General features: G+C 48.7%; 1 protein-coding gene across 4 annotated transcripts in view; it reads left to right on the top strand.

The window, feature by feature from the left end:
- The window catches only part of LOC146785218 (uncharacterized), a 1,495,909-nt gene that overhangs the window by 1,250,175 nt on the left and 232,226 nt on the right, over positions 1–13,508 (top strand). Inside the window, exons 19-20 of one of the 4 annotated variants that reach the window (XM_085634133.1) lie at positions 5,641–6,927; positions 7,444–12,690. The exons of 2 other annotated variants lie outside the window; for them this stretch is intronic. In XM_085634133.1, the coding sequence (XP_085490259.1) occupies positions 5,641–6,927; positions 7,444–11,600 (5,444 nt within the window). In that variant the 3' untranslated portion in view covers positions 11,601–12,690. Of the gene's footprint in view, positions 1–5,640; positions 12,691–13,508 lie in introns of those variants that run through there. One more of the 4 variants, XM_085634132.1, reaches the window with a different exon arrangement.

The following is a 13,508-nucleotide window of genomic DNA, read 5'->3' on the forward strand; positions in this document are numbered from 1 at the left end:
AGTTATAATTCAATTTGTCTTGGGAAGATGGTTTGGTCACCTGCTCATATCTTTCCAGTTTGTACTTTACCTGTATACATTCAACAATGATTGCTTTGTGCTGTTTATGACAACTCATCAAATTAATCCTGTCACTTTTTCGTTGAGGTTACCACTCACTTGAAAGGTTCATCTTGTCTTTTTCATTGCTCACACTTGAGGTCATGTGCTTGATTGTTGATTTCCACCTGTACCACCACCAATATTAGAATAAGAACAGCCCAAATATGAGGTTTAAGAGATGTGGGATTTCTGGAACTTTTGAGGAAGATTTCAGTTTCTTTTCCAGTGAAGACTATTCCCTGGGTAAGTGTTCCTGGGTGATTTTTTTCTTCGGTTCATTCTCCTATGCTGGCTAACACAAAAACATGCAGATTAACGTCTCCAGTGACACCCAAAACACAGACACATACACATAATGTTGGGTGATTCTATTTGTATGCACTCAATGCAGCAGAGACTCTGGATCAACAGAGAGAAAACTTCCCACATCCACAAACACAACCTCCTGCACCTTGCCATATGTTAAGACCCACTTCTCAATGAACAAAACACTGTTCCGCTAGTTGAAATTCCATCAGAAACAAGTTGACATCTCTTCATACTTTTCCAGTCATGTACAATTTACCGAACAAACAGCAGCTGTTTAAAATATATATATTTTTATCTTACTGGGCATGTTTTCGGACCAAAACGTATGAAATCCCAGTCCTGGTCAGAGAACTCTGCTCTCCCCTCGTGCAGCTCCGTCGTTGCGCCGCTGTCCCCTACACCTCCCTGGTCACAGGTAGATGTTCAAGACCCTTCTCCACCCGCAGGCTCCTGCCTGCGCCTCATCCCTGGTGGTCCAGTGGGAGAGCCTTGCTCTTTTCCTGGTCCGCTCGGCCAGCCGTCTCTGTCTTCTCTTTCTGTCTGTCTTTTCTGTCGGTCTCTGTATTGTGCCTTGTTTGTCTTTATTGTGCCTTGTTTGTCTTTATTGTGCCTTCTTGTTGTGTTTTTATTGGGCCTTATTTTTATTGGGCCTTTTTGTTGTGTCTTTATTGTGCCTTGTAGCGTTTTTCCTTTTTTGTGCTGTTTTTACAGGCGCTGCTGCCCCCTACCCCCCCCCGCTGGTTCCGCTCCCGCCTTCTACTGCACTTCCTCCCCGTCCCCTACTTAATGGCGGCCGCTGTGCGAGCAGTTGAGCAACATCTCTGATCTCCTGTTCAGGGAGCTCCGCTCTCCCCTTAGCCAGCTCTGTCGTTGTACCGCTGCCCCCTGCGCTGCCCCCTGCACCTCTCTGGTCTCAGGTAGGTGTTCGAGGCCCTCCTGCACCTGCAGGCTCCTGCCTGCGCCTCATCCCTGGTGGTCCAGGGGAGAGCCTTGCTTTTCTGCTGGTCCGCTCGCACAGCCGTCCCTGTCTTCTCTTTCTGTTTGTCTTTTCTGTCTGTCTCTGTTTTGTGGCTTGTTTTTCTTTATTGTGCCTTGTTGCGTATTTCCTTTTTTGTGCTGTTTTTTCCACCGCTGCTGCCCCCGTGGCCCCTCCCCCCTGCATCCCACTGTGCTCCCGTCCCCTACTTAATGCCGGCTGAGCCGCTGGAGGCGTGCCAAAGGCAAGCCCGTCTGCGCCCGACTGCGACCAGCGCCAGGGATCCTGGTCCTCTGACGCCCCACCACTACGGCTCAGCTACCCTCCACGCACTCAACCCCAGAAAAAACAGCAACTGCCAGCGGTCAACACTGGACACCACCCACGGCCAGTTCTCCTGCCCCCACTGCCGCCAATCCTTCACCAACCTCTGAACCACCATGGCAACCGCCCACCCTCATGACACCTGCGCACCCCAACCCCTGAAGGTCATTCTCCTCAACGTACGCTCCCTGCACAGACACACAACAGAGATCTGGGACCTCCTCGACTCCTTTTCACCAGATACCACCTTCCTCATGGAAACCTGGACGAACGCTGCCCTGACATAGCTACATCCATCCCCGACGGATACAAGATCCAGAGAACGGACCGCCTCAACCACCCAGGAGGAGGACTTGCCATCCCTCACAAGAACTCCCTCTTACTCACCACCTCCAGCACAAACAACTCCTCTTTCCCCACAGAACACCTCCATTTCCAGATCCGGACCAGCCCCAGAACCACCCTACATGGCACCCTCACCTACAGACCCCCCCAGACCATGAACCACGTTCACCACAACCATCACCGACCTCATCGCACCCCACGCATCGCCTCCATGGACTACATACTGCTCGGAGACCTGAACTTCCACCTCGACAACCTCAGCAACCCCAACTCCACCGAACCTCCTGGACAACTTCGCCAATATTGGACTGAAACAGCTACCCACAAGGCAGGACACACCTTGACCCCATCTTAGCAGAAGGAAACGACATCCGCTTCAGTCACACCACGCAGCCCCTCTGGACAGACCACCACTGCGAGCACTTCTCCTTCGAAAAGACCACCGCTCACAAACCCACACCACGCCCCCGCGAAGGAAATGGAGCAAGGTCACAGAGGAGCACCTCAACTCCACCCTCAACCACGACCCTCCGCCCACCACGACCAACATCAACTCTGCAGCCAACAAACTACACAGATGGATCACTAACTGCGCAGACAAGCTCGCCCCCTCCGTAACTCCGACAGACAGCGCCCCATGAAAGCCACCTGGTTCACCTCCGAGTAGCCAGACGCACCTACAGACATCTCGAGAAAGTATGGAGAAACCCCAAAACCCCAGAAGCTCGAACCACCTACAAGAACGCAATGACAGAATACCACCAACACATCAGATCAACCAAAAGGACTTTCATCCAGAACAAAATCCTCCCCAACTCCAGCAACTCGAAGGAACTCTTCAGCATCATTCAGGAATTTACCAAGCCCCCCAGCAAAGCATCAGACATCACACCCTCCCAGGACCCCTGCAACAAACAAGTCCCTCTATGACAACTTCAACGAGCAGACACCTGACACACGAAACCACACCTACCCCCAGAAATGCCAGCCACCTGACCATCCCTGCCTGGACCCTGGTAACCACCGAAGACACCACCAATACCATGAAGAGCATTCACTCAGGAGCCCCCATGGACCCCTGCCCGCTGCATATCTTCCACAGAGCCACCATAGCACCCGAGCTACAACGCACCATCAACACCTCCTTTAAATCCGGCACCTGCCCCAACAACTGGAAACACGCTGAAGTCAGGCCCCTCCTCAAGAAACCCTCCGCAGACCCTACAGACTTCAAAAACTACAGACCCATCTCCCTCCTCCCCTTCATGGCTAAAGTCACAGAGAAGATTTTCAACATACAGCTCACGAACGTCATCAAAGCCAACTTCATCCTCGAGCCTTCCCTATCCGAATTCCCCAGCAACCACAGCACCGAGACCGCCCTCCTTGCCACCACAGACCACATCCACACTCACCTCGACCAGGAACAAGCGGCGGCCCTCATCTTATTGTACCTCTCTGTAGCCTTCAACACCATCTCCCACTGCACTCTCACCGCCAGACTCCACAACGCAGGCATACAAGGAACTGCCCTCGACTGGATCCGCTCCTTCCTCACCGGCCGAACCCAAAGAATCAGACTCCCGCCTTTCAATTCCGAACCCACAGAGATCTGCGGAGTACCCCAAGGATCTTCACTCAACCCTACGCTATTCAACATCTACATGGCCTCCCTCGCTACCATCTTCAGACAGCAACGACTCAGCATTATATCCTACATTGACGACACCCAGCTCATCCTCTCCCTCACGAAGCAGCCCGATGTCACCAGACAGGAATGAGACGTTGAATCCTTGATGAGCAGCAGCTGCCTGAAGCTCAACTCTGAGAAGACAGAAGTCCTTGTCCTCAGACCCACCACCTCAGCTTGGGACAACACCTGGTGGCCCACCGCCCTCGGCAATTCCCCCACTCCCACAGACCACGCCCGGAACTTCAGCATCATACTTGGCTCCTCCCTCACCATGACCCGAAAAATCAACGCCGTCTCCTCCATGGGGTTTAACACCCGCCGCATCCTCTGCAAGACCATCACCCACGCACTCATAACAAGCAGACTGGACTATGGAAACTCCATCTATGCCGAAATCAACAAATCCCTGCTCCAAAAACCCCAGACCATCCAGAACACCGCTGTCAGACTCATCCTCGGCATCCCACGACATGAACACATTACTCAGCACCTATGAGACCTCCCCCTTGAAAAGAGAGTAACCTTCAAGCTACTCACCCACGCCTACAAATCCCTCCACAACTCCGGACCCCAATACTTTAACAATAGACTCTCCTTCCATGTACCCAAGAGAAACCTCTGCTCCGCCGACCTCGCCCTCACCGAAACCCGAAGCATCCGGAGAGCCAAAATGGGCGAAAGAGCCTACTCCTACATCGTGGCAAAGACCTGGAACAAACTCCCACTCAACATCAGCCCTTCCCCCACTCTGCACATCTTCAGGAAAAGCCTCAAGATCTGGCTTTACTGCTGAATCGGAGCTGCTCGACACCCCTTCTCCCCCAGTGCCTTGTAACCCGAACAGGTAAGTAGCGCGGGTCACAAACTCCTGATTGATTGACTGATTGATTGATTGATTGGATTGATTGATTGATTGAAATGAACAAGTTCTCTCTTTAGGTTAAACTTAATGATAGTTTCCTTTTGCCACCACAGTTACACAAATAAAAGTTGAATTGTTTGACGTATTTATTTTCTGCTTGTATTCAGATATTTATATGATCTGACATAGGCTTGCGGCATGCCATTTTTAGGACTGGCTGTAAAGAGCTTTAGTTATGTTTAAACATCACAAAACATACAGCACACAAAGAGACGCTTCAGGTCTGACCTTTTTGCTTGGGTTATCCCCCTAATAACATTGGCTGGATGCATTGCCTGGCACATTTTGATATCAGCCCATTGCATTTTGTGAGTGTCTACATTTTTCTTGTAGAAAATTATGAATAGGCTACAAAGTAGAAAGCTTCCAAGATGCATGTCCCTCCTTCAGTCTCTTCTTCCTTCTTGTTATCTGCCTTTTCTAATCACTGGTCTTCATTAAACCCTTCTGGCACTTTCGCCTCACTTTGCTTCTCTCTTGGATAACAGAAGAAATGTTGTCATTAGTTTAAGAACCTGGAATTGCAAGGGCAGGTTTGTGATCCAGACAGGAAATGTCTACGCTTATGCATTTGGGAAAACATAAGCAACCCCTAAAATTAAGAATGCACAATATAGTAAAAATAAGCATATAAGGGATTCCTACCTTATTTGCACTCTCGCTGATACAGGATGCTCTAAATGCTTACTTGCTTTTCGGGTATTCGTTTCCATTTGGACTTCAAGGGTTCACAGTTACTAATCACAAAATCTGAACGAAGTGAACACGATGTAAGAATGCATTGTAAAGGCTGGTAAACCTTTAGCCTTTCTGTTTCTTGATCTGGCTCACAGAATTGGTCAGACTCTGACTGTCCTGATAATGTGGTTGATTTCGTCCAGCTTACCATAGTAACTTTTTTGTAAGTATGTCACACGATTTATTTAAATAATTTAAGAACATAAGATATATATTTCTTTTTTGATCTAGCACCACCACTGGTGATACCCCAGGATGCTATGGAGGCTGATCCACTGCGTACTACCCAGAAAACACAAAACAGGCCAACAAATGCACCGATCTCGAGTGTTTTTGATGATAATGAGATCAGTAAAATGCAGCGGAATGACCAGATGTATCAAAACTCTGAGCACGCATCTACGAGTCAGATACCGGTGGTTGAAGCCAAGCCTGTACAAACTCCAGATACAGAGACACTGCATGAAGAACAGAATGCTGGACAAACATTTAATGCACAGACACACCAGAATGAAGCTGCTAAACACACTCCTAATATGCAGACACCAAGGAATGAACTTGAGGCTGAACAAAAATCTATTATGCATACCCATCCGTATGGGGTAGAGGCTTTATGTGATGTGAAGAGAGATCCGGAGTCCTCCACTGCTGCAGAGGCACCTCTGATTAACCTGACAGATGAATCATGTTTTAATGGACAAACACCTATGGCTGACTCTGTTCCTGGAGTTCAGGTTCTTCCAGGTGACGTGAAGAGTTATCCGGAGTCCTTCCCAGCCGCAGAGGCACCTCCGATTCACCTGACCTGTGAATCATGTTCTAATGTACAAACAGCTGTGGCTGACTCTGTTCCTAGAGTTCAGGTTCTTTCAGGTAACGTGAAGAGTTATCCGGAGTCCTTCCCGGCCGCAGAGGCACCTCCGATTCACCTGACCTGTGAATCATGTTCTAATGTACAAACAGCTGTGGCTGACTCTGTTCCTAGAGTTCAGGTTCTTTCAGGTAACGTGAAGAGTTATCCGGAGTCCTTCCCAGCCGCAGAGGCACCTCCGATTCACCTGACCTGTGAATCATGTTCTAATGTACAAACAGCTGTGGCTGACTCTGTTCCTAGAGTTCAGGTTCTTTCAGGTAACGTGAAGAGTTATCCGGAGTCCTTCCCGGCCGCAGAGGCACCTCCGATTCACCTGACCTGTGAATCATGTTCTAATGTACAAACAGCTGTGGCTGACTCTGTTCCTAGAGTTCAGGTTCTTTCAGGTAACGTGAAGAGTTATCCGGAGTCCTTCCCAGCCGCAGAGGCACCTCCGATTCACCTGACCTGTGAATCATGTTCTAATTTACAAACAGCTGTGGCTGACTCTGTTCCTAGAGTTCAGGTTCTTTCAGGTAACGTGAAGAGTTATCCGGAGTCCTTCCCAGCCGCAGAGGCACCTCCGATTCACCTGACCTGTGAATCATGTTCTAATGTACAAACAGCTGTGGCTGACTCTGTTCCTAGAGTTCAGGTTCTTTCAGGTAACGTGAAGAGTTATCCGGAGTCCTTCCCGGCCGCAGAGGCACCTCCGATTCACCTGACCTGTGAATCATGTTCTACTGTACAAACAGCTGCGGCTGACTCTGTTCCTAGAGTTCAGGTTCTTTCAGGTAACGTGAAGAGTTATCCGGAGTCCTTCCCAGCCGCAGAGGCACCTCCGATTCACCTGACCTGTGAATCATGTTCTAATCTACAAACAGCTGTGGCTGACTCTGTTCCTAGAGTTCAGGTTCTTTCAGGTAACGTGAAGAGTTATCCGGAGTCCTTCCCAGCCGCAGAGGCACCTCCGATTCACCTGACCTGTGAATCATGTTCTAATGTACAAACAGCTGTGGCTGACTCTGATCCTAGAGTTCAGGTTCTTTCAGGTAAAGTGAAGAGTTATCCGGAGTCCTTCCCAGCCGCAGAGGCACCTCCGATTCACCTAACCTGTGAATCATGTTCTAATGTACAAACAGCTGTGGCTGACTCTGTTCCTAGAGTTCAGGTTCTTTCAGGTAACGTGAAGAGTTATCCGGAGTCCTTCCCAGCCGCAGAGGCACCTCCGATTCACCTGACCTGTGAATCATGTTCTAATCTACAAACAGCTGTGGCTGACTCTGTTCCTAGAGTTCAGGTTCTTTCAGGTAACGTGAAGAGTTATCCGGAGTCCTTCCCAGCCGCAGAGGCACCTCCGATTCACCTGACCTGTGAATCATGTTCTAATGTACAAACAGCTGTGGCTGACTCTGATCCTAGAGTTCAGGTTCTTTCAGGTAAAGTGAAGAGTTATCCGGAGTCCTTCCCAGCCGCAGAGGCACCTCCGATTCACCTAACCTGTGAATCATGTTCTAATGTACAAACAGCTGTGGCTGACTCTGTTCCTAGAGTTCAGGTTCTTTCAGGTAACGTGAAGAGTTATCCGGAGTCCTTCCCAGCCGCAGAGGCACCTCCGATTCACCTGACCTGTGAATCATGTTCTAATGTACAAACAGCTGTGGCTGACTCTGTTCCTAGAGTTCAGGTTCTTTCAGGTAACGTGAAGAGTTATCCGGAGTCCTTCCCAGCCGCAGAGGCACCTCCGATTCACCTGACCTGTGAATCATGTTCTAATGTACAAACAGCTGTGGCTGACTCTGTTCCTAGAGTTCAGGTTCTTTCAGGTAACGTGAAGAGTTATCCGGAGTCCTTCCCAGCCGCAGAGGCACCTCCGATTCACCTGACCTGTGAATCATGTTCTAATGTACAAACAGCTGTGGCTGACTCTGATCCTAGAGTTCAGGTTCTTTCAGGTAACGTGAAGAGTTATCCGGAGTCCTTCCCAGCCGCAGAGGCACCTCCGATTCACCTAACCTGTGAATCATGTTCTAATGTACAAACAGCTGTGGCTGACTCTGTTCCTAGAGTTCAGGTTCTTTCAGGTAACGTGAAGAGTTATCCGGAGTCCTTCCCAGCCGCAGAGGCACCTCCGATTCACCTGACCTGTGAATCATGTTCTAATGTACAAACAGCTGTGGCTGACTCTGTTCCTAGAGTTCAGGTTCTTTCAGGTAACGTGAAGAGTTATCCGGAGTCCTTCCCAGCCGCAGAGGCACCTCCGATTCACCTGACCTGTGAATCATGTTCTAATGTACAAACAGCTGTGGCTGACTCTGTTCCTAGAGTTCAGGTTCTTTCAGGTAACGTGAAGAGTTATCCGGAGTCCTTCCCAGCCGCAGAGGCACCTCCGATTCACCTGACCTGTGAATCATGTTCTAATGTACAAACAGCTGTGGCTGACTCTGTTCCTAGAGTTCAGGTTCTTTCAGGTAACGTGAAGAGTTATCCGGAGTCCTTCCCAGCCGCAGAGGCACCTCTGATTCACCTGACATGTGAATCATGTTTTAATGGACAAACACCTATGGCTGACTCTGTTCCTGGAGTTCTGGTTCTTCCAGGTGACGTGAAGAGTTATCCGGAGTCCTTCCCAGCCACAGAGGCACGTCTGATTCACCTGACAGGCGAATCATGTTTAAATGTACAAACACCTGTGATTGACTCTGTTCCTGGAGTTCAGGTTCTTCCAGGTGACGTGAAGAGTTATCCGGAGTCCTTCCAGGCCGCAGAGGCACCTCCGATTCACCTGACATGTGAATCATGTTTTAATGGACAAACACCTATGGCTGACTCTGTTCCTGGAGTTCTGGTTCTTTCAGGTGATGTGAAGAGTTATCCGGAGTCCTTCCAGGCCGCAGAGGCACCTCCGATTCACCTGACCTGTGAATCATGTTCTAATGTACAAACAGCTGTGGCTGACTCTGTTCCTGGAGTTCAGGTTCTTTCAGGTGATGTGAAGAGTTATCTGGAGTCCTTCCAGGCCGCAGAGGCACCTCTCATTCACCTGACATGTGAATCATATTTTAATGGACAAACACCTATGGCTGACTCTGTTCCTGGAGTTCTGGTTCTTCCAGGTGACGTGAAGAGTTATCCGGAGTCCTTCCCAGCCGCAGAGGCACCTCCGATTCACCTGACCTGTGAATCATGTTCTAATGTACAAACAGCTGTGGCTGACTCTGTTCCTAGAGTTCAGGTTCTTTCAGGTAACGTGAAGAGTTATCCGGAGTCCTTCCCGGCCGCAGAGGCACCTCCGATTCACCTGACCTGTGAATCATGTTCTAATGTACAAACAGCTGTGGCTGACTCTGTTCCTAGAGTTCAGGTTCTTTCAGGTAACGTGAAGAGTTATCCGGAGTCCTTCCCAGCCGCAGAGGCACCTCCGATTCACCTGACCTGTGAATCATGTTCTAATGTACAAACAGCTGTGGCTGACTCTGTTCCTAGAGTTCAGGTTCTTTCAGGTAACGTGAAGAGTTATCCGGAGTCCTTCCCAGCCGCAGAGGCACCTCCGATTCACCTGACCTGTGAATCATGTTCTAATGTACAAACAGCTGTGGCTGACTCTGTTCCTAGAGTTCAGGTTCTTTCAGGTAACGTGAAGAGTTATCCGGAGTCCTTCCCGGCCGCAGAGGCACCTCCGATTCACCTGACCTGTGAATCATGTTCTAATGTACAAACAGCTGTGGCTGACTCTGTTCCTAGAGTTCAGGTTCTTTCAGGTAACGTGAAGAGTTATCCGGAGTCCTTCCCAGCCGCAGAGGCACCTCCGATTCACCTGACCTGTGAATCATGTTCTAATTTACAAACAGCTGTGGCTGACTCTGTTCCTAGAGTTCAGGTTCTTTCAGGTAACGTGAAGAGTTATCCGGAGTCCTTCCCAGCCGCAGAGGCACCTCCGATTCACCTGACCTGTGAATCATGTTCTAATGTACAAACAGCTGTGGCTGACTCTGTTCCTAGAGTTCAGGTTCTTTCAGGTAACGTGAAGAGTTATCCGGAGTCCTTCCCAGCCGCAGAGGCACCTCCGATTCACCTGACCTGTGAATCATGTTCTAATGTACAAACAGCTGTGGCTGACTCTGTTCCTAGAGTTCAGGTTCTTTCAGGTAACGTGAAGAGTTATCCGGAGTCCTTCCCAGCCGCAGAGGCACCTCCGATTCACCTGACCTGTGAATCATGTTCTAATGTACAAACAGCTGTGGCTGACTCTGATCCTAGAGTTCAGGTTCTTTCAGGTAACGTGAAGAGTTATCCGGAGTCCTTCCCAGCCGCAGAGGCACCTCCGATTCACCTAACCTGTGAATCATGTTCTAATGTACAAACAGCTGTGGCTGACTCTGTTCCTAGAGTTCAGGTTCTTTCAGGTAACGTGAAGAGTTATCCGGAGTCCTTCCCAGCCGCAGAGGCACCTCCGATTCACCTGACCTGTGAATCATGTTCTAATGTACAAACAGCTGTGGCTGACTCTGTTCCTAGAGTTCAGGTTCTTTCAGGTAACGTGAAGAGTTATCCGGAGTCCTTCCCAGCCACAGAGGCACGTCTGATTCACCTGACAGGCGAATCATGTTTAAATGTACAAACACCTGTGATTGACTCTGTTCCTGGAGTTCAGGTTCTTTCAGGTGACTTGAAGAGTGATCCGGAGTCCTTCCCTGTCGCAGAGGCACCTCCGATTCACCTGACCTGTGAATCATGTTCTAATGTACAAACACCTGTGACTGACTCTGTTCCTGGAGTTCAGGTTCTTTCAGGTGACTTGAAGAGTGATCCGGAGTCCTTCCCTGTCGCAGAGGCACCTCCGATTCACCTGACCTGTGAATCATGTTCTAATGTACAAACACCTATGGCTGACTCTGTTCCTGGAGTCCAGGTTCTTCCAGGTGGCGTGAAGAGTGATCCGGAGTCCCCCACTGCTGCAGCGGCACCTCTGATTAACCTGACAGGTGAATCATGTGCTAATGTACAAACACCTATGGCCGACTCTGTTCCTGGTGTTCAGGTTCTTCCAGGTGATGTGAAGAGTGATCCGGAGTCCTTCCCTGCCACAGAGGCACGTCTGGTTCACCTGACAGGTGAGTCATGTTCTAATGTACAAACACCTATGGCTGACTCTGTTCTTGGTGTTCATCTTCTTCCAAGTGATGTGAAGAGTGATCCGGAGTCCTCCACGGCTGCAGAGGCACCTCTCATTCACCTGACAGGTGAATCATGTGCTACTGTACAAACACCTGTGGCTCATTCCTTTTCTGGTGTTCGTCTGCCTCTGGCTGATCTGAATAGTGAACCAGAGCCCTGAGCTGCCACAGAGACACTGATTAATCAGACGAGTATTTTCTATGGCAGTGTACAAACAATGGTGGCTGACTTCGTTCCTGATCAAAATGAAGTGTGATACGCAGCCCGGCGGTAGTACCTCTGATTACCGTGACATGTGATTGCGATGGTATTATGCAAATGTCTCTGAATACCCCAGTCTGTGAATGCTAGGCTAACTTGCATACAACTCTGGGTAACCCAATGGGAGAACCCCGTTCGAACATGCATGGTAAACGTAATGTTGACCCTATATTCAGACACTTACTGACTACCCGCAGATTTATCAAAATGCTCTTACACAAACGTCCATTAAAATCTAATCTCTATGTTCTATCAAGTGTAATTGACAGAAATGACTTGCCTTTTGAAAGGCCTTGATCGGACTGAGAATATAATGGGACAATAAATGTACAAGTTGTGCAGTCTTCTTTTTCAGAAATGACCATGACAACAAAAACCACACAACATTGGATTGCAAGATTTCACGTGAAGGACAGAATCCCTAGATCTAAGTCATTCATTTGACCAATATTCTTTTAAACTTCCCTCAACAACTGTGACTTGCAGATATCGCAGATTCGATTGCCAGCTTCAGAACAAAGTTTTATGTTGAGAATGCATTTACACGCCATAGCTGTAACAGAATAAAGACTCTCGTACACTGAACTTGGAAATCAGAACTGCTTCAGGTGATAATTATTTAGAAGTATTTACAGCTACATATGTTATCCAAAAGCGTGATATGAATGTAAAGAAAATTAATCCTTTAAAGAATGTACTTATTGCTTGTCACTTTTAAAAAATACAAAATAAAAATTAAGATCTTAGTAGGTTTGAAAATAATACAAACCCCTTATTGCTATGAAGCATATAACGTTTGTTTAAGAAACTTATATATATATGTGCCCAACCAAGTCAACTAAGTCGATCTTTATTGTTTCAGTTAATAAAAACCATAACAATCTTCCAAAGGACAATTATTTCCACATCATGAAATTATTAAAATTGAATTTCATGTCATCTACAGTGTTGCTATAATTTCTGCTGTCAATAAAAATGCATTAAATCCATTTAAAACCAGTCTGTGGATTATTTATCATGCCTGGATGATTTAAAAATGAACACAATCATCCAGTTCTTATTACTATATTTAAAATAGACTTCTATGACTATCATATCTGATAGAGACATCTAGCCTTAACTTAGAATATCCCCAGGCGTCAGACTGGATCCTGACATTTTTTGCATCAGCACCTCTGCGCGCTGGGGGGGCTGCGCTGCATAGCTCCGCCCTGACTCCGTGGTAATGACGACAGCGAAGCCATATATGTCCCTCCCGGCGTGCTGACGTCTTTTTCTTTTCCGCGTCCCGACGCGGATCCAAGAGTAAGCAGTTCCTCTGGCCTGTTATCCAGGCCTTATGGATGTCTTCAGGCATCCGGGAACAGTGTGTGATGCCTTTGGGCTTTAAGGCATGTGAGACGTACTCGTGGCAGATGTCGGTGACTAATCCGCACACGATCTGCATATGGTGTTTGGGAGCGCACCATGACTCCGAGGAGTGCGACGTCTGCCAGCAGATGAGGTCGAAGTCCCTACGGGAGTGCCGGATGAAGCTGTTGGCTGCCTGGATGTCCCGCTCGGCACCTCCGCGCCGCTCTCCATCTCGGGCTGGGGCTTCTGGTCGAGTCCGGTCATGGAGTCGTTCTCGTGGACATCGTACACCTCACGCAGGTAAGCCGAAGCACAAGTCACAGAGGTCGTCGGCCTCACTTCAACGTGACAGTGGGGCTCACGGCTCCCGGTCCCTGCTGGGCGAGGGCCCCCAGGAGCAGACCCCTTTATACCGACCCTTTCTGGGTGATGGGGCGACTCGGACCCAGATGGA

This window comes from Triturus cristatus, chromosome 11, assembly GCF_964204655.1.
Source record: "Triturus cristatus chromosome 11, aTriCri1.1, whole genome shotgun sequence".
NCBI lineage: Eukaryota > Metazoa > Chordata > Amphibia > Caudata > Salamandridae > Triturus > Triturus cristatus.